At 44.1% G+C, this 24,805-nt stretch overlaps 1 protein-coding gene across 1 annotated transcript in view; it reads left to right on the top strand.

Moving 5' to 3' along the window:
- Positions 1–24,805, top strand: part of abca1a (ATP-binding cassette, sub-family A (ABC1), member 1A) — a 125,872-nt gene that overhangs the window by 90,319 nt on the left and 10,748 nt on the right. Inside the window, exons 28-43 of the mRNA XM_039758160.1 lie at positions 1,351–1,499; positions 2,085–2,209; positions 4,409–4,507; positions 6,096–6,285; positions 8,443–8,537; positions 8,897–8,929; positions 11,722–11,827; positions 11,978–12,052; positions 12,263–12,432; positions 13,303–13,480; positions 15,261–15,376; positions 17,589–17,733; positions 17,985–18,108; positions 22,908–23,037; positions 23,564–23,684; positions 24,692–24,754. Coding sequence (XP_039614094.1) covers positions 1,351–1,499; positions 2,085–2,209; positions 4,409–4,507; positions 6,096–6,285; positions 8,443–8,537; positions 8,897–8,929; positions 11,722–11,827; positions 11,978–12,052; positions 12,263–12,432; positions 13,303–13,480; positions 15,261–15,376; positions 17,589–17,733; positions 17,985–18,108; positions 22,908–23,037; positions 23,564–23,684; positions 24,692–24,754 — 1,919 coding nt within the window. The remainder of the gene's footprint in view (positions 1–1,350; positions 1,500–2,084; positions 2,210–4,408; positions 4,508–6,095; positions 6,286–8,442; positions 8,538–8,896; positions 8,930–11,721; positions 11,828–11,977; positions 12,053–12,262; positions 12,433–13,302; positions 13,481–15,260; positions 15,377–17,588; positions 17,734–17,984; positions 18,109–22,907; positions 23,038–23,563; positions 23,685–24,691; positions 24,755–24,805) is intronic.

Genomic DNA, 24,805 nt, shown 5'->3' on the forward strand with positions numbered 1-24,805 from the left:
TGTATAACGTATATATATATATGATAGATAGATAGATAGATAGATAATGTGAAAGGCACTATATGATAGATAGATAGATAGATAGATAGAGTGAAAGGCACTATATGATAGATATGAAAGCCACTATATAATAGATAGATAGATAGATAGAACGAAAGGCACTATATAATTAGCCAGATAGATAGATAGATAGATAAATGTGAAAGGCTCTAGATAGATAGATGGATGGATGGAGAGATAGATAGCTATGAAAGGTGCTATATAATAGATAAATAAATAAGATAGCTGGATGTGAAAGGCACTATATAATAGATATAAAAGGCACATATAATAGATAGATAGACATGAAAGGCACCATATAATAAAATAGATAGATAGATAAGATAGATATAAAAGGTGCTATTTAATAGATAGATACTTTATTAATCCCAAGGGAAAATTCACATAGATAGACAGAAATGAAAAGTGGCATATGATAGCTAGATAGAAATGAAAGGCACTATATAACTGATAGATGTGAAAGGCACTAGATAATAGATAGATAGATTGACATGAAAGGCACTATATAATAAGATAGATAGATCGATCGATGTGAAAGGCACTATATAGATATGAGGGGTCCTCAAGCACAGTCCTGGAGGGCTGCAGCGGCTGCAGGTTTTTGTTCTAGCCTGGTTGCTGGTTAATTAGAAAGCAATTCTTGCCAATAATTTGATTTCATGGCTTGTTAGTGCTTTAACTCTGCCATGTCAGGTAATTCTCATATCCTAGATATTTTCCCCTTTCTAAGGATAACATCCAAATGATTTGGAGGATAAAATGGATGAGATATTCTCAGTCCTTCACTTTTTTCTCTTCACTTTCCTTCCAAGTATTTCATTAAACCCAATATTGCATGATAAATTGACACCGGTGTAAATAGTAACAAGCTAAATGGAGAAATGCTGGTTTCTTTTGTCATTTGCCTGTTATTGCTAATAAGGAGCAATTAAAAACCAAGAATACAGCTGTTTAAGATTAAATTAAGCAATAAGGTTCAAAATTTTAACAAGTGAGACAACTAAAGTGAAGCAGAAGTGTTACTTGAGCAATGAGTGCTTCTTATTAAGCAGTTCGGTTGGAGCAAAAACTGCAGCCACTGTGGCCCTCCAGGGCTGTGATTGAGGACCCCTGAGATAGATAGATAGATAGATATGAAAGGCACTATATGATAGATAGATAGATAGATAGATATGAAAGGCACTATATGATAGATAGATAGATAGATAGAAAGGCACTATATAATAGATAGATAGATAGATCGATTATTGAGCAGTTCTTTAACTGAGGCCTCCTCTTTTGTTTCCACAGAGGCGAGAGAAACTGACATGCTGAGTGGAATGGACGGCAAAGGCACCTACCAAGTGAAAGGCTGGAGCCTCATGAGACAGCAGTTCGTGGCTCTCCTCTGGAAGCGGCTGCTCCATGCCAAGCGCTCCAGAAAGGGGATCTTTGCCCAGGTGAGGCTGCCATGTGCCCCACGCAAATCCTTTTGGCTTTTTATGCTTTACAGAGCTTTGCGTGTTTACAGAGTTTCTGTTTTTTTTGTGACGTAAGCTCTTTTTACTTTAATGATTTGGTGCTGGCTGGACTTTGGCAGTGTTATCCCCCTTTTAGTGGCCAATATTGCCAGACTACAACTCCCAGCATTCCCTGCTGGTCCCCGAATGGGCACCGATATGGAGCCTTAATCACCCATTGACAGTTCTTCCCTGTCCTCTTCTTTTCTCATGATGGCCAGGCACAGTATTAAGCCCAGGTCCGGATGGGACGCCTGTCCATTTATTTGGGGCTTCCCGTGCGGGTAAGGAACTGTCGCTTGTGTTTGGGATGTCCGTCCATCCGTTAGGGCCACCTAGTCCAGGTGTGACCTCCTTTCCTCTCTTAGCTGGGATGCCTTTGTATTCCCTCGGGGCCTCCCGTCAGGGTAAGGGATCTTCTGGCCAGGATGCCTGTCCATCCCATGTGCCTATAAAACAAAAAAATAAAATAAACTCTGCTTAGCCAAAGCACTGACTCTCCTTTTGTTTTTGCTCGCCTTTCAGATTGTCCTGCCAGCCGTCTTTGTGTGCATCGCCCTGGTGTTTAGCCTGATTGTCCCACCATTTGGAAAATATCCCAGTTTGGAATTGGAGCCATGGATGTATGAAGAGCAGTACACGTTTATCAGGTATTCCAACGTGGCACTCTGCATGTACTCAAAGGCGTGGGCAGCGTCCCCTCTGGCTTACTACAGTATGTGTCACTCTGAGCAAGTGACGTAAAACTGCCGGTGTGCCAATTGTCAGAGATAACATCACCACCTGCACGGAGTACTCGGCTTGTATGAAGATGGCAGACCGATACGACATCAAACTTGTTTTTCTAAACACGCAATGTAACACTCCTTAATCACACTTCTTACTTACTTGGTTTTGTATGAAGGCAACTTATGACATCTCGGGGACAGTTGGTCACACGCAGGCAAGTGAAGTGACTTGCTCAGGGTCACATTAGTGGGATTTGAACCCACAGCCTCAGGGTCTCAAATGCAGAACCTTAAGCTAACCTGCCTTAAGCATCAACACCTCTGGTCAGATTGGAATCTGCTTGATCTAATTTAAGATGGTGGGGGTCCGGAGGGGACCCCTCTCAGCAGCAGCACCACCGAGTGCATGGCAGGGGTACCAGTTAATGTACCCTACACGTCTTTGGGGATAATGGAGGAGAACGCAGTGTGGTAACGCGGACACATGCAATCCATGCGCAGGTAGTGTGGTGGACAGCAGGATTTTGGGGACTTTCAAAGGACGACTTGGTGTCATGTCTGTCAACAGCAGTGAGTAGGATGAACAAGCTTAGTTTTACTTACTCGGCTGACATCTTTATCTACGGTGACTTGCAATATTTCTGAGATACCATTGGTTACATTTCTTTTTGTTTTTCCAATTGGGACACAGACAGGTGAAGTGACTTGATGTCGGTCACACAGTGGTGTCAGCAGTGGGATTTCAGCCAGCAGTTAGAACAATCTGGACAAGAGCAGGTCACTCAGCCCAACAAAGCCCACCAGTCCTGTCCACCTAATTCCTCCAAAATCACCTCAGGTTGAGGTTTGAGGGTCCTTAAAGTGCTACTGCCCACCACACCGCTTGGTCACTTATTCTGCGTGTTTGTGTAAAATTTACCCTTCATCAAGAACATGGGGACCCCGTTGGAAACTTGTGAACTCATTTTGAAGTAACAGTCTCGATCCACTGGACTGATTCCCTTCATCATTTTAAACTCTTCACTCAGGTCTCCTCTTCATCTCCTGTAAAGACTCAACTCTTTTAATCTTTCCTTATAACTCATCCCCTGTAGCCCCCCATAATCAGCCGAGTCGCTCTTCTCTGGACTTTCTCTTGTGCCGTTATGTCTTTATGGAGACCCAAACTGCACACAGGACTCCAGATGAGGTCTCACCAGTGTGTTATAAAGCTTGAGCAGAACCTCCTGTGACTTGTACTCCACACGTCAAGGCGCTATATAACATGACATTCTGAACACTGTCAGCAAGTCGATAGCTTAGAGTCCACTGTGACCCCTAACTCCTTCTCATGCGGTGGACTCTCGATTCTCAGACCCCCGTTGTGTATTCAAACCTCGCATTTGCACTTCCTATGTGGAATTCTTTACATTTACTGACATTAAATGTCATCCGCCACAAATCCGCCCAAGCCTGTCTGCTGTTCAAGTGCCCTCCGTGATGATTCAATGGATTCTGCCAACCCACCTATCTTGGTGTCATCTGCAGACTTAACCAACTTGTTACTTCTATTCCTATTTACTGCCCCCTACTGGTCGCCACTCTTAACATCATCAGCATATTCTGATAAGGGACCCAGCGCCATCACCCTCTGCTTCCTGTATCTGAGCCAATTCTGCACCCACATACACACCATTTGCAGGGAAAATCCAGGGGTCGGTGACAGGACTGGCACTCCAGCCACTGTTTAATAAACCTCCCAGTGCTCAGTGTGGTGCTGAAGTGTCACCCGTTGGACGGCTGCACTCGGATCTCAATCTGGGTGGTTTGCAGTGGGGTGGGTGCGGCAGCCTGCTGTGATCAGTGCATACTCCCAGCCTCTACACACCACACCCTGAACTCCCACTTCTTATAGTTTGATGCCCACCCTCGCATGTGGCACCTTGACAAATTGCCAGTCCATCGCAATCCTAACTAACATAACATATATATGTCTTTAGGATGCAGAGAGGAATTCATGTAGATGGAGGGAAAATGTGCAAACCACACCCGGACAGCAAATACACTGACCCCTAGAGGCCACAGTGCCAACTTCTGCACCCGGTGCAGCCTGCCTCTAATCCTGCTAATGTTCTCTTGCAGTAATGATGCGCCTGGAGATGACAACATAGAGAGTCTGCTGAGTGCTCTAACAAGCAGTCCGGGCTTTGGTACGAGGTGCATGGAGGAAAGTCCGTTTCAGTAAGTATCTCAGTTTGAGCAGATGATGCTGTGGATTAGCCACACTAGCCAGCTGGGTGGGCCAAGTGGTCTCCCCTTGTTTGTGATTATGTGAGTCATTTTCTGCAACAGGAGATGAAATTATGCAAGTTGTGGCCATCTATTGTGTAGTGCCTTTCATATCTATCTATCTATCTATCTATCTATCTATCTATCTATCTATCTATCTATCTATCTATCTATCTATCTATCTATCTATCTATCTATCTACAGTATCTATCTATCTATCTATCCACCTTAACAGGATGTGTCTGTGTATGTGTGTCTGTGCAGTTACTATGTCTCTTTCATTCCAACAGATGGCGCATTACAAACACTAACGCTGAGTTTTCAAATATCATACTAAATGGCACAACAACAGAGAAATACACAATGCATTTGTCATTCCGATAGATGGTACATCAGCACAGACACTAACACTGCTTTTACAAATCCCATACCAAACAGCATATCACGGAGACATTTGCAGCACACATGTCATTCCAACAAATTGAACATCACAAACTGGCATTTTATTTATTAGTACTGATGTTTGTGGTGCCCTGTCAATTTGAAATGACAAATGCAATGCATTTTATTACTCCATGTATTGAAAGCTACATTCCAATAGATGGTGCACTGCAAAAGTTAACCCCGATGTCTACATTGATTATTTAGATTTCAACCCATCTTAGGCGGGTTGCACAGCTAGTCCACCTTAATAAAAGGATATATCTCAGTTATATGCCATATGGTATAGGATTTGATTTTTTGAATCCCATACCAAATGGCATATAACAGAGGCATATGCATTGCATTTGTCATTCCAACAGGTGGCATATCACAAACATTTCCACTGCTTTTACAAATCCAATGCCAAATGGCATATAACTAAGACAAATGTAATCCATGGTATACTACCAGCATTATTACTGAGGTCCACGTTAGTTAGTCCTTTGAGAAGTTGTGTTGGAAAAGCAGCAGCATCCATCATTAATAGTATGAGACACTTGTCCACAAAGAGTGCCCATAGTCTTCTTCCTTCACGCTGGTTTTAAATGGAGGGACTCGTCGTTCTGACAGAGTAGATGTACACGACTCAGCCTTTTTTCACTCAGGTGGAATCTGCCTGAGCAAAGCTTTGATGTTGCCATAATAATAATACATTTTATTTATATAGCGCCTTTCCCATGCTCAAGGCACTTCACAGAGTTTAAGAAAGTATGGCAGGGTATACAGTATATAGCATTGTACTAAACCAGATAAATAAATAAAGAAGATTAAGATAGCAAATTCAGAGAAAAGCCTAACGGACAACATAATTGATAGCCCAGCACACACACAGACACACACACAGGTTACATGAACATCTTGACATGGAGGTAAACTGAGAGAAGGGTAGTAAAGTCAGGTGGAGCTAAAAGCCTTCCTGAACAGATGAGTTTTGAGTTGTTTTTTAAAAGAATTCATGGAGTCAGCTGATCCGATTCATTTCGGTAGGTCATTCCAGCGTCTGGTGCTATGCCAGGTCGTGTACGAGTCTTTTTACCTGATTACTTATTTTTTACAGAAACGATTCATGCAGTGCTGGAAATTCCACCTGGAGAACCCCAGACATTCCACAGAATGTTAAGGACCTCTTCCTCTATGGAAACTGGACGATGGAAAATCCCTCCCCTTGCTGCGAATGCAGCAATGAAAACAGAAAGAAAATGCTTCCCGAGTGCCCAATTGGAGCTGGTGGGCTGCCACCTTCACAGGTAACAGGACCGTCTCTCCACAGCCTATGCGATGGTGACACAGATCTCACAGTCAACGTGACGTAGATCTTGTTTCTTCACAATTCAAAAGGCACCTTAGTAAAAGGACAAGTGTCTGTGTGTCTGTCTGGTTGCTATGTCAATGTCATTCCAACAGATGGTGCATCACAAACATTTGCACTGCTTTTTATGAATCCCATACCAAATGACAGATAATAGAGACATATGCATTGCATTTATTGTTCCAACAGATGGCGCATCACAAACTTTAACATTGCTTTTATGAACCCCATACCAAATGGCATATAACACCGACACATGCATTGTACATGTGTTTCCAACAGAAGGCACATCACAAAAATTTGCAGTAATGCATTTTATTAATACAGATGTGTGTGAAGTTTCCTCCCACAGTCCAAAGACATGCAGGTTAGGTGCATTGGCGATCCTAAATTGTCCCTAGTGTGTGCTTGGTGTATGTGTGTGCACGCCCTGCGGTGGGCTGGAATCCTGCCTGGGGTTTGTTTCCTGCCTTGCGCCCTGTGTTGGCTGGGATTGGCTCCAGCAGACCCCCGTGACCCTGTAGTTAGGATATTGTGGGTTGGATAATGGACGGATGGATGGAAATGTTTGGGATGCCCCATCTGTTGGAGTGACAAATGCAATACATCCACCGTAATAAAAGGAGAAGTGGCTGGGTGTCTTTGTGTCCATCCAGTTGCTATGTCTCTGTCACTCCAAAAGATGGCGCATCACACTTTTGTCGGGACACAGTGTATTGCATTTGTCATTCCGACATATGATGCATCACAGACAATAACACCATTTTTACGAATCCCATATCAAATGACATATTAAAGAGATGTTTGTAATGCATTGGTGATTCCAATGGATGGCACATAACCAACATTTGCAATGCTGTATTTTATGAATACAAATGTTTGAGTTGCACCATCTGTTGGAATGATAAATGCAATGCATTGTTGTACTAAAAATGTTTGAGATGCACCATCTTTTGGAGCGATAGAGACATAGCAGCTCAACAGACACACAAACACATCCTTTCATTAAGATGGGTGCATTGCATTTTTCATTCCAACAGATGGCACATCACAAACATTAACACTGATTTTACCAAATGACATCTTACTGAGACATAAACATTGCACATGCATTGCATTTGTTATTCCAACTGATGCTGCATTACAACTACATTACATTAATACAAACATTTGTATTAATGCATTTTATTAGCCAGGCAGTGTGGTGTAGTGTAGTTAAGACTTCGGACCTCAAGCCCTGAGGTTGGAGGTTCAAGTCACTTGACCTGACTGTGCTCCAATTGGAAAACTAAAAGAAATGTAACCAATTGTATCGTAAATGTTGCAAGTCACCTTGGGTAAGGGTGTCAACCAAATAAGTAAATGTACTGATAAAGATGTCTGTGATGCGCCATCTGTTGGAATGACCAATGCTGTTAATCCACTTGGCTGTGTATCTGTGTGCCCGTACACTTCCTTTGTCTCTGTCTCTTTCATACCAAAAGATGGTGCATTACAAACATTTCCAGTAATATAATGTATTGCGTTTGTCATTTCAACAGATGGCGCATCACAAACATTTCCAGTAATATAATGTATTGCGTTTGTCATTTCAACAGATGGCGCATCACAAACATTTCCAGTAATATAATGTATTGCGTTTGTCATTTCAACAGATGGCGCATCACAAACATTAATATGGTTTTAATGAAATTCCATAGCAAACCGAGACATGTGCATTGCATTTGTTGTTCCAACAGATGGTGCGTCACAAACATTTATAGTAATGCATTTTACTACTCTTAATTGTTTGTGATGCACCATCTGTTGGAATGACAAATGTAATGTGTTTTACTATTACATGCATTATGAAATATATTCAGATAGACGACGGATCATTGTAAATGACAAGGTTCAATACTTACATTTTAACCTGTTTTAGATGGGTAGCCCAGGTAGTAAAATGAATAAATGGATGATTAAACAGACCAGCTGGGCTGCCCACCACAGTGCCATTGATGTTTCATCCTTAGTGGACTCAAACTGATGGGGTTGGTGGTTTGAGGTTTAGTGTTGCATATTATCTTACTGACTTATCCTGGATTTTTATTCACAGATTCTTCAGCCCACATCAGATGTCCTTCAGAATTTGACTGGTAGGAACATCTCGGATTATCTTGTGAAGACGTATGCCCAGATTATTGGGAAAAGGTGAGTTTTAGCCTGACAGTCAGTACCAACATGTCTTTCTTAACGACTCGCACGGCCAGAGTCTCCATGGGTCGAGTGTGTGCTGTGAGGTCATGGAGAGGCGAGGCTGCACGTCGGGCGTCTTTGACCACCTCCAGCATGCGTCATTTCCTTGGAGCACTCTGGACTCCTGCAGTAGTCCCTTAAAGCCCTCTGATCCTCATTGAGTGAACAAAAAGGAGGATGGAGGAGTACAGGGACACCCCTGGGACCAAAATGAGTGTGACATAAGTCACACGTGCCTGGATCTGATACCTCTGAGACGATACGTGAAAATGTCAAGACGTCTAATCTCCTGTGTTTCACATTTTGTTTTGCAGTTTGAAGAACAAGATTTGGGTGAATGAATTCAGGTGCGTCTCTTTTATGTTTTTCTATTACTTGTTTTAAAATGTGGACAAATGTGCCGGTGGCCCTCCATGAGAAGAGAAGACCCCGCAACTGTCTCTGAAATGACTTGAAACTGACCAAAGTCACTGCCGCCCATTGTTGTTGATTCCGTATTAAACAAACGTCCGACTTTGCATTAGAGTTTGGATCCAATGGAATATTTCAAATAAGAACACAAATGGACCACAAGGATGGGACACTTCATTTTATATTTGGTTGCGCAACCTTTATAGAGTTTGCAATCTGTGAACACACGAGCGATTCCTGGAGCTCCTCATGAGGCGTCTGCGCCTGCCCACAGGTCGTCTGGCCCACTCGTCCTGAACAAACTGCACCAGCTGGGTCCCCTTTGAAGGGGTCTTCTCCAGACTGCATGTTTCATTTCACTTCTTTCCATTGATGTTCCATAGGATTCCAATCTGGGCTCCTAGACGGCCGCTTCAGGACAGTCCCATGTTGTGTTCTTTGCCGTTGTTGGGCGCTTTTTGCTGTGTGTTTTGGCTCATCATCCTGTTGGAGGGTCCATGACCTGCGACTGAGATGGAGCTTTCTGACACTGGGCAGGATGTTTTGCTCCAGAATATCCAGATAGTCTTGAGATTTTATTGTTCCCAACTCAAGGACCCCCCATGCCAGATGCAGTAAAGCAGCATTGCATTTGTCGTGCCAGCAGATGGTGTCTAATAAAATGTATTACTACAAATGTTTTTGATGTGCCATCTGTTGGAATGAAAAATATAATAATATCCCTGTTATTTGTTATTTGGTATGGGATTTGTAAAAGCAGTGTTTGCTATGCACCATGTGTTGGCATGACAGTGGCATAGCAACTGGACAGATACATAGGCACTTATTTTTTTATTAAGGTGAATGCATTACATTTGTAATTCCAATAAATGGCACACCACCATTTTTGCTAAGAAAATACTTTACTACAATTATTTGTAATGCACCATCTATTGGCAATATACATGCAATACAGATGTCTCTGTTTTATGCCATTTGGTGTGGGATTGTAAAAGCAGTGTTAATGTTTGTGATGCGTCATCTGTTGGAATGACAGAGACATAGCAACTGGATGAACACACAGACACTTATCTTTTTATTAAGGCCGATAGATTGCATTTTGCGTTCCCACAGATGGTTCCTCGTAAACACTTGTGATAATAAAATGTATTACTACAAATGCTTGTGATGCGCCATCTGTTGGTATGAGGAATGTAATGCACATGTCTATGTTACATGCCATTTGGTATGGGATTTGTCCCATGTTTTGCTCTTTGCTGCTCTTGGTGCTTTTCACTGTGTGTTTTGGCTCATCATCCAGTTGGAGGGTCCATGACCTGCGACTGAGATGGAGCCTTCTGACACTGGGCAGGATGTTTTGCTCCAGAATATTCTGTTATTGTTCCCAGCTCAAGGACACACACACCACCACCAAATGCCAGATGCAGTAAAGCAGCATTGCATTTATCATGGCGGCAGATGGTCTCTAATAAAATGTATCACTGCAAAAGTTTGTGATGCGCCATCTGTTGGAATGAAAAATATAATGCATATGTCTCTGTTATATGTCATTTGGTATGGTATTTGTAAAAGTAGTGTTTGCTGTGTTCCATCTCTTGGCATCGTCCATTGTTGGACAGACACTTAGGCACTTATTTTTTTCTTAAGGTGAATGCATTACATTTGTGATTCGAATAAATTGCACATCACAAACATTTTTACTAATAAAATGCTTTATTACAAATGTTTGTGATGTGCCATCTGTTGGAATGAAAAATATAATGCCCATGTCTATGTTACATGCCATTTGGTATGGGATTTGTCCCATGTTTTGCTCTTTGCCGTTCTTGGTGCTTTTCACTGTGTGTTTTGGCTCATCATCCTGTTGGAAGGTCCATGACCTGCGACTGAGATGGAGCTTTCTGACACTGGGCAGGGCGTTTTACTCCAGAAATGTCTTAATAGTCTTGAGATTTTATTGTTCCCAGCTCAAGGACTCCCATGCCAGGTGCAGTAAAGTAGCATTGCATTTGTCATGCCAGCAGATGGTGTCTAATAAAATGTATCACTACAAATGTTTGTGATGCGCCATCTGTTGGAATGAAACATACAATACATATGTCTCTGTTATACGTCATTTGGTATGGGATTTGTCCCATGTTTTGCTCTTTGCCGTTCTTGGTGCTTTTCGCTGTATGTTTTGGCTCATCATCCTGTTGGAAGGTCCATGACCTGCGACTGAGATGGAGCTTTCTGACACTGGGCAGGACGTTTTGCTCCAGAATGTCTGGATAGTCTTGAGATGTCATTGTTCCCTGCACAGACTCAAGGACCCCCATGTCCCAGACGCATTCCCAGTCTTTGGGGATTGAGGAAGAAAACCGGAGAACCTGAAGAAAAATCCACGGAGACGCAGGGACTTGAGTGACGACTGGCTGCTGGGTTTGAACCCAGGATGCTGGGCCCATGAGGTGGCATTGTTAACATGCGGCACTTGTTCAGTGAGCCGTAAGGGGGCTGACACATTTGTCCACGTCTGTCCTCGACTTACTTTTTCTCTCAAGTTGATTTTTCCCAGTCGGCCGTCACCGCCAGTGTGTCTCATTGGCGTAGTTGGCGTAGTTCTCGTGTGTTCTGCTCTCCCTGTTAGACAAAGCGGCATGTACAGAAGTGACACGTTGGCTGTGTGAAAGTGTGACACAAATGGCCCCGCAAAACATTAACGCTGTATGTGTTGTTCCACCCTCAGGTACGGCGGCTTCTCCTTGGGGGCACGAAGCTCACAAATCCTCCCTGCCGGCGAGGACGTTAACATCGCCATTATCCAGCTTCGAAAGGCTCTTGGCACCGTCAAGGTAAAATAATTTTGCCCAAGTGGTGATCTGGATGTATGAGCTTTTAAAGAATTATTTGTGTCATTTAGCCGTCGTCGTCATCATCGCTGGATGCATGGCGTGCACACGTGAGGCTTGGTTTTAATTTCGTTTTTTTCTGCTCTTTTTTAGAACCCGGCAGCCGACAGATTTTTGGAAAGCTTGTCGCGGTTTATGAAAGGCTTGGACACGAAGGATAACGTCAAGGTAGGCAGACGGTGCATTCCTCAGCCTTTCGGATTTGATCTCCGTGCTAATACCAGGGAGGCCCAGTCCAGACACTGCCATGTTGGGAATTGCTAGGCAACCCTACCCTTCTGCCTGCTAATCCGGGGGTCTTTGCCAGGCCGCTCTGGTTGTCTTTTCATTACTGGCTCCTTAGCTTACAAATGCGTTTTTTTGTCCCCTTCTTTCCAGGTCTGGTTTAACAATAAAGGGTGGCATGCAGTCGGAGCTTTTCTGAATGTCATGAACAATGGCATTCTTCGCGCCAACGTGCCTAAAGGAAAAGACCCCAGCACATACGGAGTCACCGCCTTCAATCACCCCCTGAACCTCACCAAGGAGCAGATCTCGCAAGTAGCACTGTAAGCAATGCCTTCTGGGATATTAGTCGAGATTGTAGTATGTGCTGCCCAGTGTCACGTGTGGCACGGTGTGGCGCAGGGTTTACTTCGTACCAATGGTGTCATCTTCCTGCTTCTCACCGTCTCAACAGAAACAACAACCCCATTTATTGAGAACACAAAGTGCTTTACAACATTTCAAAGAAGTAGTCGCATGCAAAGAAAATCACATCAAATTTAGATAAAAACCAGCTGTGCCACCCGTCTAAGATGGGTTCAAATCTAAGTAATGAACGTAGACCTCAGCATTAGCGTATGCAGTGCGCCATCTACTGGAATGCATTAATAATAAAATACAACAGAGACCTGCACATTGCATTTGTCATTCCAACAGATGGTGCACCACAAGCGTTTGTAGTAGTAAAATGTGTTACTGCCAAATAAAATGCATATGTGTCTGCTATATGCCATTTGGTATGGGATTTGTAAAATCGGTGTAAATGTTTGTGATGCACCATCTGTTGAAATGAGAAATGCAATGCACTTTATTACTAAAAATAATTGTGATGTGCCATCTGTTGGAATGACAGAATCGTAGCAGCTGCATGGATACCCACACACACACGCACGCCGAGCACACAGACATTAGGGCCAATTTAGCGTCATCAATTTATTTAACCTGCTCATCTTAGGATGGTGGGAGGAAACCAGACCACCCAGAGGAAACCCACACAGACACAGGAACAACATGCAAACACCATGCAGGGACACAAGACCCGGCCTCCTTACCACTGCGCCACCGTGCCAACTCTTGGGCATTGTGATTTTTTTGAGACGTGAACGGAGTGACAGGAAGATTTTTTTTTTCTCTCTCTGTCTTTCCCCCCACAGAATGACGACATCGGTGGATGTCGTGGTTTCCATTTGCGTCATTTTCGCCATGTCCTTCGTCCCGGCCAGCTTTGTTGTGTTCCTCATTCAAGAAAGGGTCAGCAAGTCCAAGCACATGCAGTTCATCAGCGGAGTCAAGCCGGGCCTCTACTGGCTCGCCAACTTCGTCTGGGATATGGTAAGTCGGGCAATTGCAGCCCACCCTGACAGTAGCAGGCCCATGCCTATCCTCATTATGGCAAAGCAAAATCTAGAATATGGCCTTGGCATCCTATGCAAAGCCAACGAGGGCTATAAGTAAAATGACAGAGTGACAGGAGCGTTTTTTAAATGACATTACTAATCTGCTTAATGCATGTACTGGACGTGCCTGAAAGAACCAGTAGATCATCTGCAAAATCCGATAAGCTTTGAATGAAATAAATAACACTGGGAAGTGCTGCAGTTGTTAACTCTGCCACCTCATGGCCCCGGGTTCAAGCCCAGCAGCCAGTCATTACTCGAGTCCCTGCCTCTCTGTGGACTTTCCTCCTGGTACTCCGGTTTTCTCATCCCTTGAGACTTAAAACTGATGCCTTGAGACTCTAACCCGGACCCTTGAGACTTTAAACTGGCCCCTTCAGACTCTAAACTTGCCCCTTGAGACCTAAACCAGCCCCTTGACACTCTAAACCAGACCCTTAGACTCTAAATCGGACTAAACTGGACCCTTGAGACTCTAAACCGGCCCTTAGATTCTAAACTGGACTTAATTGGTCCCTTGAGGCCCTAAACTGGCCCCTTGAGACCCTAAACTGGCCCCTTCAGACTCTAAACTTGCCCCTTGAGACCTAAACCAGCTCCTTGACACTCTAAACCAGACCCTTAGACTCTAAATCGGACTAAACTGGACCCTTGAGACTCTAAACCGGCCCTTAGATTCTAAACTGGACTTAATTGGTCCCTTGAGGCCCTAAACTGGCCCCTTGAGACCCTAAACTGGTCCCTTGAGACTCTAAACTGGCCCTTTTAGACCCTAAACTGGCCCCTTGACACCCTAAACCAGCCCCTTGAGACTCTAAACCAGACCCCTGAGACTCTAAACTGGACCCTTGAGACTTTAAACTGGCCTCTTGAGAGTCTAAACTGGCCCCTTGACACCCTAAACTGGACCCCTGAGACTCTAAACTAGACCCTTGAGACTTTAAACTGGCCCTTTCAGACTCTAAACTGGCCCCTTGAGACTCTAAACCAGACCCTTAGACTCTAAACTGGACTTAACTGGTCCCTTAAAACCCTAAACTGGACCCCTGAAACTCTAAACTGGCCCCTTGAGAGTCTAAACTGGGCCAGGCAGGTATTTGAATGTCATGGTGTGAAAGCATTCGGGTGGGCAGCTCAGTTTTACTAAATGGTTTGCAGATCAGATGAGGCGACGGTGGTCCCCTCATGCCTTTAATGGTGCAGTTATAGTTTTTTTAAGAAACCTCAAATCATTTTGTCTGAGTGGAGTTCCGGTTTACAGAAATGTCAGACTTGGCAGGCATTTTGCAAATCGCAAGGCCAGAGTTCCCCGTGAACAGGCCTGGGTGGGCCCGATTAGTCATTCACTGTAAGATAAAAGTTCTTTTGGAGCAGCAGGGCTGGGTGTGAATTGAATTTTTAAGTCAGGCTTGGCATTGTATAAACCCTTGTTTCCTAATTTGACCATTTTATGTAATACAGAGTGCATTCCGCATAACAAGAACATCTGCCAAGGTGTTCCAAATAAAGAAATTCCATCATTTTAAACGAGGCCTTCCCATCAGGAGGTCATTACTTGGACTTTTGGAATTCTGCCTGTTTACCTTACAGTTGTAAAGGCTTGGAAACAACACAAGTTTGGGCCTTTTCTACCCTCACCTTAGCTACGCCATCGCCGTCTGGAGGTTATTTGTGTTGAGTCCACCTGATAACCTGACTTCTGGCTTGTCTTTCAGTGCAATTATGTGGTCCCTGCAACCCTCGTCATCATCATTTTCATCTGCTTCCAACAAAAGTCCTACGTCTCCTCAACGAACCTCCCAGTTCTGGCTTTGCTGCTGCTGCTCTACGGGTAAGTGTGCCAGACGTGTGTGTGGTCGTCCTGCAAGGGGTCACAACTTAATTTATAGGAGTCCTTTTTTATTGGATAGGTGGGTGGGTGCCTGTCACTGTGGGTTCTCTATTCTGCTGGTCAATATGGTGGTCTCATCATTTGCTTATGCACTTTCTCTGCACCAAAGAGCCTTTGTGACCAGTCACTATTGAATAAGTGGAGGTCAAGGTGGTCCTACAGAACTACAGAAGAAAGGGTCTTTATTATTAGGAGGCTGAGCTTCTTTAATGTGAAAAGTGACCTCCTTCACATCTTCTACAGATCTGATGGCCGGTGTGGTGGGCTGGGCTGGTCACATCACTTCAAGAGAGGACCACCGAATCATAAAGCTAATTATAAGGGCAGGCTTAGTTATGGGACAAATTCTGGACCCTCTGGAGGTCGTAGCAAAGAAGAGAATTAAAACTAATAATAATAATAATAATAATGCTTAACATGTAAGTAGTGCTTTCCTTGCTACTCAAAGCGCTCTCCACGTAGGGAGGACCCTGGAAATGAACCCACAATCTCCTTAATGCAAAGCAGCAGCACTACCACTGTGCCACCTGCGTAGTGGGCAAACCTGAGTGCCATTATGAAGAACGCTGCACGTCCTGTCACTGGTACACACCAACACTGAGGACTTTCAGACAACGAGTCACACAGCAGAAGGGTGTCAAGAAACACGACTGGGGGTCCTTAATACCAACAGCTATACACCTGTATAGAGCCACACTGAGACTGGCACTGCTATAGGTACAGTAGATGTGAAAGGTGCTATATAATAAATAGATAGACAGAGTGAAAGGCACTTTATAATAGATAGATAGATAGATGGAGTGAAAGACATTATATGATAGATAGATAGAATAGGAAAGACACTACATAATACATAGATAGCTAAATGTGAAAGGCACTATAGATAGATAGATAGATAGATAGAGTGAAAGGCACTATATAATAGATTCATATATAAATGTGAAAGACACTATATAATACAGAGTGGTCCAGATCTAATTATGCAGATCCAGACCGTCTGGATGACTTTAATTTATGTGGGGATGATTCCAGTTTGGTGCAAAGATGATTCTTCATGTCGTCAGTTCGCACACTTCTCGATGGTCTGGGATTTTTCAGGTGATTTTCTATGTAATAAACTTGATAAGTTACAGCATAATGAAAATTGCATAATAAGATCTGGCCCACCCTATAGATTAGTATATAGATGTTAAAGACACTATGATAGATAGATGTGAAAGGCCCTATATAATAGATGTGAAAGGCCCTATATAATAGATGTGAAAGGCTCTATATAATTTGTATATAGATAGATTAATATATAGATGTGAAAAGCACAATATAATAGATAGATGTGAAAGGCACTATATAATAGATTAATGTATAGATTTGAAAGACACTATGATAGATAGATATGAAAGGCACTATATAATAGATGTGAAAGGCTCTATATAATTTGTATATAGATAGATTAATATATAGATGTGAAAGGCACTATATAATTCATAGATAGACATACTACAGTCTGAACACACACCAGAATGACTAAAAAGAAAGAAAATTAAAAGGAAAGAAGAACTTCTGACATCACAGTCACAGTGAGACATTGTGCAGACGTATTCCAGTTTTTATGAAAGCCCCCTCGCGTTTCTTGACACACTTGTGCTGAGTGACCCGTTGTCTGAAAGTCCTCAGTGTTGATGTGTGTCAGTGACAGTACGTGCAGCGTTGTTCATAATGGCACTCAGTCTTGTTTTCATTCTCCTCTGCTGTGACCTCCAGGTGGTCCAGAGGGTGTGCCATAACTGAGCCTGCCTTGTTAGTTAGTTTGTTGATTCGGTGGTCCTCTCTTGAAGTCACCACACCGGCCCTCACAGCAGAAGACATCAAAGATGTCATTTCTCAACTTAACAGAACGCAGTCTCCTAAGGAAAGAGAACTCTTTATTTAGCCGTCATTCTGTTAATATTGAACGTTTTTTCAGCAAGCATTTTGTTTTAGGGGCACACAATCAGAAGTCCAATGCACCAGACTCGTGCGCGATGCTTCACAAATCTCTAGAACTCTTCTTACCAGATAAAGAAATGTACGATAATAAAAACACTTGCCTATATTCCATGTGGTTATTTTGTTTCATAAAAAGACGCCTTGTGTTTTCTTTTTATTTTCGCAGGTGGTCCATTACCCCCCTGATGTACCCTGCATCGTTCCTCTTTAAAATTCCCAGTACGGCTTACGTGGTGCTCACCAGTGTGAACCTTTTCATTGGAATTAACGGCAGTGTGGCAACTTTTGTCCTTGAACTCTTCACCAATAACGTGAGTGACCTTTGGTTTTAGGACGGAATGTTTTAACGGATTGTCGTAAATCGGATTTCTTAGACATCTCGTGTGTGTCTTTGCCAATAATCAATAAGTGGGTAGCCTAGTAAATGACCCGACTTTTAGAAAGTAACCTTCTCTGCGGTGCCGTGACGCTTGACTTGTCACCCTTTTTCCACTTTTGTCCCCATCCATGTGACTGATGCGCTCCCGTCACTCCAATGATGTCCCCTTCTCTTTCCCAACAGAAACTGAATAGCATTAATGAGATCCTCAAGTCGGTGTTTCTCATCTTTCCCCATTTCTGCTTGGGCCGTGGACTCATCGACATGGTGAAAAACCAAGCCATGGCAGATGCCTTGGAAAGATTTGGTAAGTGGCTGCTGATTTGATTATCTAGATAGACAATGGGCCACAAAGGGGCCTTAGGGAGAGTTGGCTGCGCTGTATGGCCGGGTCTGTTTTAGAAATGCCACACCAGGATAATCAGGACTGGCTTCTCCGGTAGGATCCTGGTCTGAAGACGCAGGAAATGCCAACTGGCATCTAACCAAGTGCTGACAAGCCAAGCATGACATGTGCACACTTAATTCAATTACAAAGGCCAGCAGACACACCCTGGGCCTGTTCCTGCCTGCAGATCGACTCCCGTGTCCTTTAGTGTTACCCGTCACCATAATCCAGTCGTTCATTCATTCGTTTCCCGTCCAGGATGGTTAATAACAGAAATCAATGAAGTGTAATGAGAGGGCGAGTGCCAAGAATAAGGAGAAAGGAAAGGAGAGGAGGCAATGAAAAGAATGGAAAAACAACAGGACTGGATGAACTGCCAGCAGAACTGTGGGAAAGTTTAGAGGGGAGGGAGGAGACGTGTGGTGGAATCTCATGCAGAAGATCAAAGAACAGGAGAGGATATCAGAGTGGGATGGGGTGAGAAGAGGGACATTCAGGACTGTGGAAACACCAGAAGGATTTCAGGAGAGGGTTATAGAGAGAAGGGGTAGGGAAGAGACCACCATGGAGGGGAACAGTTTGGTTTTATGCCACCGAGTTGAACAACTGATGCAGTCTTTGCATTGAGACCCCTCTTGGAGAAGCATCGAGAAAAACAGAGAGGTTTACGTATGGTGGTCATCGATATGGAGAACGTCTGGAGGTGCATGACAGAGACAGGAGGGCCAGAGAAGTGTGTGTGTGAGGGATGTGAGGAACTGAGGGGGGTCGGGGGTGACAGACAAGACCCCCAGTAGGGGGTCTTCTTGCAGTCCTGACCTGTTTGATCTGGTCTTGGGTGTGTTGAGTCATGTGATAGAAGACCAAGCTCCTCCCCCACAGTACAGGCCAAGTGATGATGACGTTGTGTGGCACCAGAAATGAGGAAGTTGGAAGAATGGAGAAGCACTTTGTAAGATGGAAGATAAATAAGATGAAGAAGATGGAGTATATGAGTGATTAATATATAGATAGATAGATACTTTATCAATCCCAAGGGGAAATTCACAATCATGAGGATCAGGGATTGAGAAGTTGGCCTGCAGGGAGAGCCATTGAGAAGAGTGGAGATGTTTCAGTATGTCGGATCAGTGGTATACCAAGATGGACAATTAGATGCTGAGGTGATGCACAAGAGTGCAGTGTGGATGGAACATTGGATGAAGGTCTCAGGGGTGTTGTGTGATCCCAGAATGTTGAATGTTTGAGGTTTTGAAGACCACCAGTGATGTATGGAGTTCAGACATGGCCAGTGAAGGGGGCACAGCAGGAGAAGAAGTTGGCCGTGGAAGAAATGAGAACATGGAGATGGATGTGTGCAGTTACAAAAAGAGGGACAAAACAAGAAATGAGACCATCAGAGGTGCAAAAGAAGTGGGAGAGAAGGTCCAGGGATGGAGGTTGAAGTGGTGTGGACATGTGATGAGGAGAGACAAGGAAGATGTGGGCAAAAGACTGATGGGAGTGGAAGTCCAGAAGAAGAGAAAGCAATGGAAGCCAAAGCAGAGGTGGATGGAGAAAAGAAGATCACAAACATTTAGGAAGTTTTACTTCACAGAGAGAACCACAGGCACGTGGAACAAGCGGCCAAGTTGTGTGGTGAACAGGAGGACTTTAGGGGCTTTTAAATGGTATTATGGCAGAATTGAGTGGGCAGGACTGGCAGACTTTGGTGCGTCGAATGGCCTCTTCTCGCCCAGCACATCAGTAACTCCTAATGAAAAGCAATCACTGCTTGGGATACGATGCCAGTGTTTCTCCACCCACCCAGTGTTTCTCATGCATCCCACCCCCCACCCAGTCCTCCCCCATGACAGTCAGAGTGGGCCAAGGGCGGCTCCTTCATTGGTTCAACCGGAAAAATATATCAGTCATGATGACATTCGGTGAGGCGACCCACCGTGGGCAACTGCCATAACCAAAAATGGCAACTTCTAAATCACTGGAGACCCCAGACCCCCACCACTATGACCCAGTGGTTGAGCAACACTGTACGACGCCAGAGCCATTTATAAGTGCAGGCAATGAGGCATCATAAGAAGCCTGAAGTGAAAACGTGTGGCAGTCGTTCCCACCTCCCAAATTGTAAATTAATTTTTTATCCCAGGGGACTCGTGCGGGTGCTGTTTTGATATGAAGGCCACAGGAGGAATTCAACGATGCTGTTCTTGCACAGGAATGGCTGCCGAGTTGAAGGAGATGAGCAGGAGGAGGAAACGCAAGGCAAGCAGAGAAACAAAACCAAAAAAAAAATCAGTCCTGACGTTGCTCAGAGGCAAACCGCTAAGCAGAAGTGAAGAACCTGGGGGTCTAAACAGCAACACTGATGGCGGGCATGCGAGGAGCTGGGCTTAGTAAGACTCAAATGGTGCCTACTCTTAGATAACAGCAAACCACGGATTTTCCGAGGCCGCGTATCGCAGCAAATGGTGACACAACGACGAAATGGTGATGGAAGGGACACGACGTAAATCTCAAATCACTGATAACAGTTTCTGTGAAATAAATTAAACAAATGCAAAAATCAGATTAGGGGCTTCAGACAACCCATACTGGGAAATGACCAACGAGACAATGGCTTAAAGTGACAAAAATATATAAAGAAAACCCGGGGAAATGACATCGCACTGCAATGAGCTGACGGGAACTGCTGGCCCCGTGAGAGGTTAAAGATTAAGTTTGTATGTGTCGCTTCATTTAATAACAGTAATACTACTACTAACATTGATAATAATAACGATAATTGGAATAATAATAACAGTAATAATAATAATTATTATTATAACAATAATTAATGATAATAATGTTAACAATAATTATAATACTATATAATAATAATAAAAATAATGAGAATAATAATTATTATTATTATAATAACAATAATAATTGTAAATAATGATGACATTATTATAATAATAATAAATAATGATAATAATAATGATGATGATAATAGTGGGCGGCACGGTGGTACAGTGGGTAGCTCTGCTGCCTTACAGTAAGGGGACCCGTCTGGGTTCGCTTCCCGGGTCCTCCCTGTACGGAGTTTGCATGTTCTCCCCGTGTCTGTGTGGGTTTCCTCCCACAGTCCAAAGACATGCAGGTCAGGTGCATTGGTGATTCTAAATTGTCCCTAGTGTGTGCTTGGGGTGTGTGTGTGCCCTGCGGTGGGCTGGCGCCCTGCCCGGGGTTTGTTTCCTGCCTTGCGCCCTGTGTTGGCTGGGATTGGCTCCAACAGACCCCCGTGACCCTGTGTTAGGATATAGCTGGTTGGATGGATGATAATAATAACAATACAGTAGTTGTAATAATAAATGATAATAATGATCATAATAATAAATAACAATAATAGTAACATTGTTATAATAATAATTATATTTATAATAATTATAATAATTATTAATAATAATAATGTGTTTACATTTATATTGCACTTTTCTCACTAAGCACCTTGAGCATGGGAAAGGCACTATATAAATGGATTTTTATTCTTATTACTCGATCCACTTTTCATTGTGAGTGGAGTGCCACTTCAATCACCACTAATGGGCAGTGCCCACCTGGATGATGTGACTGCAGCCATTTTAGCACCAGTCTGCTCACCAAACATTAGCCGTTAAGTGGTGAAGGGGTGAGAGGCAGTTAGCCAGTTAGAGACTGGGGGTGATTAGAGAGCCTTTCATGGAGGTCAGTTTAGCTGGGACATCGAGATACACTCTTATGAAGGATGTCCAGGGGTCTTGAATGACCAGAGAGAGTCAGGATCTCATTTATACATGTCATCTGAAGGATGGCACCATTTTAACAGCCTGTCTCTGCACTGAGGGCATTGGGATCCACTCACAGACCCCTTGCTGGCATCGCCAACACCTCTTATGGCAGGGAAGCAAAGCTTTTCCTCAGTGGTCTCTCACCCAAATGCTGGCCGGGTCCAAACACCCTTACCTTCAGGTGCCTTCTGAAGTGTGGGTCTCATGGCTGCTTTATATGAGTGTGTGTGTCGTAGTTTGAGTAAATCTGTTATGTACGGTTTGTCATGATTGTGGTTTTGTGTGTTGTAACAAATAGGGGGCGCCACCAAGCCCCAACCACCCCAATGTAGAAGGATTTTTATGTTGCCAGTACCTCACAAAGGTTTCTTAACGCGACTTGCAAACACAGTTCCACACACACTTCTTCTTTCCTTTCTTTTCTTTCTCCATTCACCTCCCTCCAGCGAGAGTTGTCTTCCTTCCTCCCGACTCTGACACCCACTGAAGGGGGCTGGATGGCTTCCTCTTATGTCAGACCCAGGGATACTAACAGTGCCAGGGCACAGCCCGAAGGAAGCAGCTCTGGGTCAGGTGGAGGTCCTGAAAAGAAGGGATTGTGAATCCCTGCAGTGCCCCATGGTGGCTCCCATGGAATATAGCACTACACTACAACTCCCATCATGCCCTGCAGGGCTCCACATGGCTATCACAGTCCTGGGATGCTTCCATCTAGTGGATGGGAGTTAAAAAATCCTGCCTGGCACTTAAAAGTCTGTGTATTTTTTAATGGTTACTTTTAGCTTCTTTTGTACAGCACTTTAGTTCAATTTCGGCTCTTTGAATGTGCGTTATTAATAACGTTTGACTTGACTTAAAAATTGATTTGTTTATATTTCATCTAAATCCCACATTTTTTTTTTTCTTTTTTAGGGGAGAATCGCTTCGTCTCTCCGCTGTCTTGGGACATGGTGGGCAGAAACCTGTTTGCCATGGCCATAGAGGGGGCTGTCTTCTTCCTTATCACGCTGCTGATCCAGTACAGATTCTTCATCAAGCCAAGGTAGGCAAACTGCTTAACAAGTGCATACATAACCTGGCAAAGGGCACACAGTGGATGAGGAATAAACCCTGAGGGGTTTTCTTGTACCCAAAATGCAGTTTGTTTGACGTGGGCCTCGCGGATTTCCTGGTCCTGACACATTAGAATGTTAAATCTTATTTCTGGTGGCACGGTGGTAGAGATGCTGCCTGGCAGTAAGGAGGCCGGGGTCCGCATCCCATGTGGAGTGGGCATGGTCAACCCGTGTCTGCATGGGGTTTGCTCCTGCCATCCAAACACATGCAGGTTGGGTGAATTGATGCTCCTAAATTGGCCCCTGTGTGTGTGTCTGTCCTGTGATGAACTGGCATCACCCCGTCCTGGGTGTGTTCCTGCTTTGCTCCTTACATTAGGTGGGATCAGATCCAGCACCCCACTTAACAACCCCTGAGACGGAAACTGCAAAATGACAAAATTTCAAAATAGCCGACTTCACACCCGGATGCTGCATAACCCCACGTGTACTTTATTTTTTTGTTTTTGACAGACCTGTGTCCACCAAACTTCCGCCCATCAATGATGAAGACGAAGACGTGGCCAAAGAGCGGCAGAGAATATTAGGCGGTGGAGGCCAGAGTGACATTCTCGAAGTTAGAGAGCTGACAAAGGTGGGTCTTTAGGTTTCTTCACATTTATCATAAATAATGCAGCCATGCCACCTGCACTGCAGAAGAAGACATCCACCTGAAGCGAAGCATGTAATTCCAGGTCTGTGCCAGCAGGGGGCTCACACATTCATTCATTTGCTTATTTTCTATCGCTTAACCAAAGTCAGTGAGGCCTATGCGTCCCTTTCCCCGACTCATACTGTGGGTCTCCGCCAAGCTGGTCTTGCCCATAAAACCTCCACAGGGTGGCATCCAGAAGGCATCCATATCAGATGCCCCAACTGCCTCGATGAGCCCCGTCTCGTTGCAGAGTGTCAGCAGCTCCACTCCACACTTGTCATCCTGTCTCTAAATGAGAGCTCACCCACCCCGTGGAGGAGGCTCATTTTTGTCCACTTGTGCCCCCCAAGCTCATTCTATCAGTGGTCACCCAAAGCTCATGACCACAAGTGAGGGTTGTAGATCAACTGTTAAATCGAGAGCTTCGCCTTTTGACTCTTCTTCCTCACTATGGATCGGTATGAGACCTCGTAACTGCGCTCGCCACCCCAATCTGTCTGCTGAGCTCACCATCCCAGTTCCCCTCACGTGTCAACAAGACGCCAAGGTATTTAAGCTTCTATTTAAACTTCTTGTATCACACAGAAAAAAAAAGAAAAGCACAGGGACCCCTAGAAGCCAGAATTTGGGGTTCTTATTTTGGGGTCTCATTTTATCTGTAGATAGATAGATAGATAGAAAGGCACTATATAATAGTTACGGCACTACACCCCTGTGGCGCGATTACCCGAGGGTGGTCCAGCTCACAGGACCCTCAGATAGAGAGTAATTTCCGGGGGAGTGGGTGGGATTGGACCATGTCACTACCTGGGGGGGTTTGCCAACCGGGATGCCGAGCTGTTTCGTTGTCTGGTGGGTACGTGTGCATGCCTGCCCAAACCTGACCTAGCTTTAGGTAGGAAAACTATTGGAATAATACTTACTGTTACTCTGGATTTCTTTTTTAGGTGTACAGAATGAAGCGCAAGCCCGCAGTGGATAGACTTTGCGTTGGAATTCCACGAGGAGAGGTAAGAAGTCTAAAAGTGAAATGGTAAAGTCATTACAGCCAAGAGTGTGCC

This window comes from Polypterus senegalus, chromosome 7, assembly GCF_016835505.1.
Source record: "Polypterus senegalus isolate Bchr_013 chromosome 7, ASM1683550v1, whole genome shotgun sequence".
In the NCBI taxonomy this organism is placed as follows: Eukaryota; Metazoa; Chordata; class Cladistia; order Polypteriformes; family Polypteridae; genus Polypterus; species Polypterus senegalus.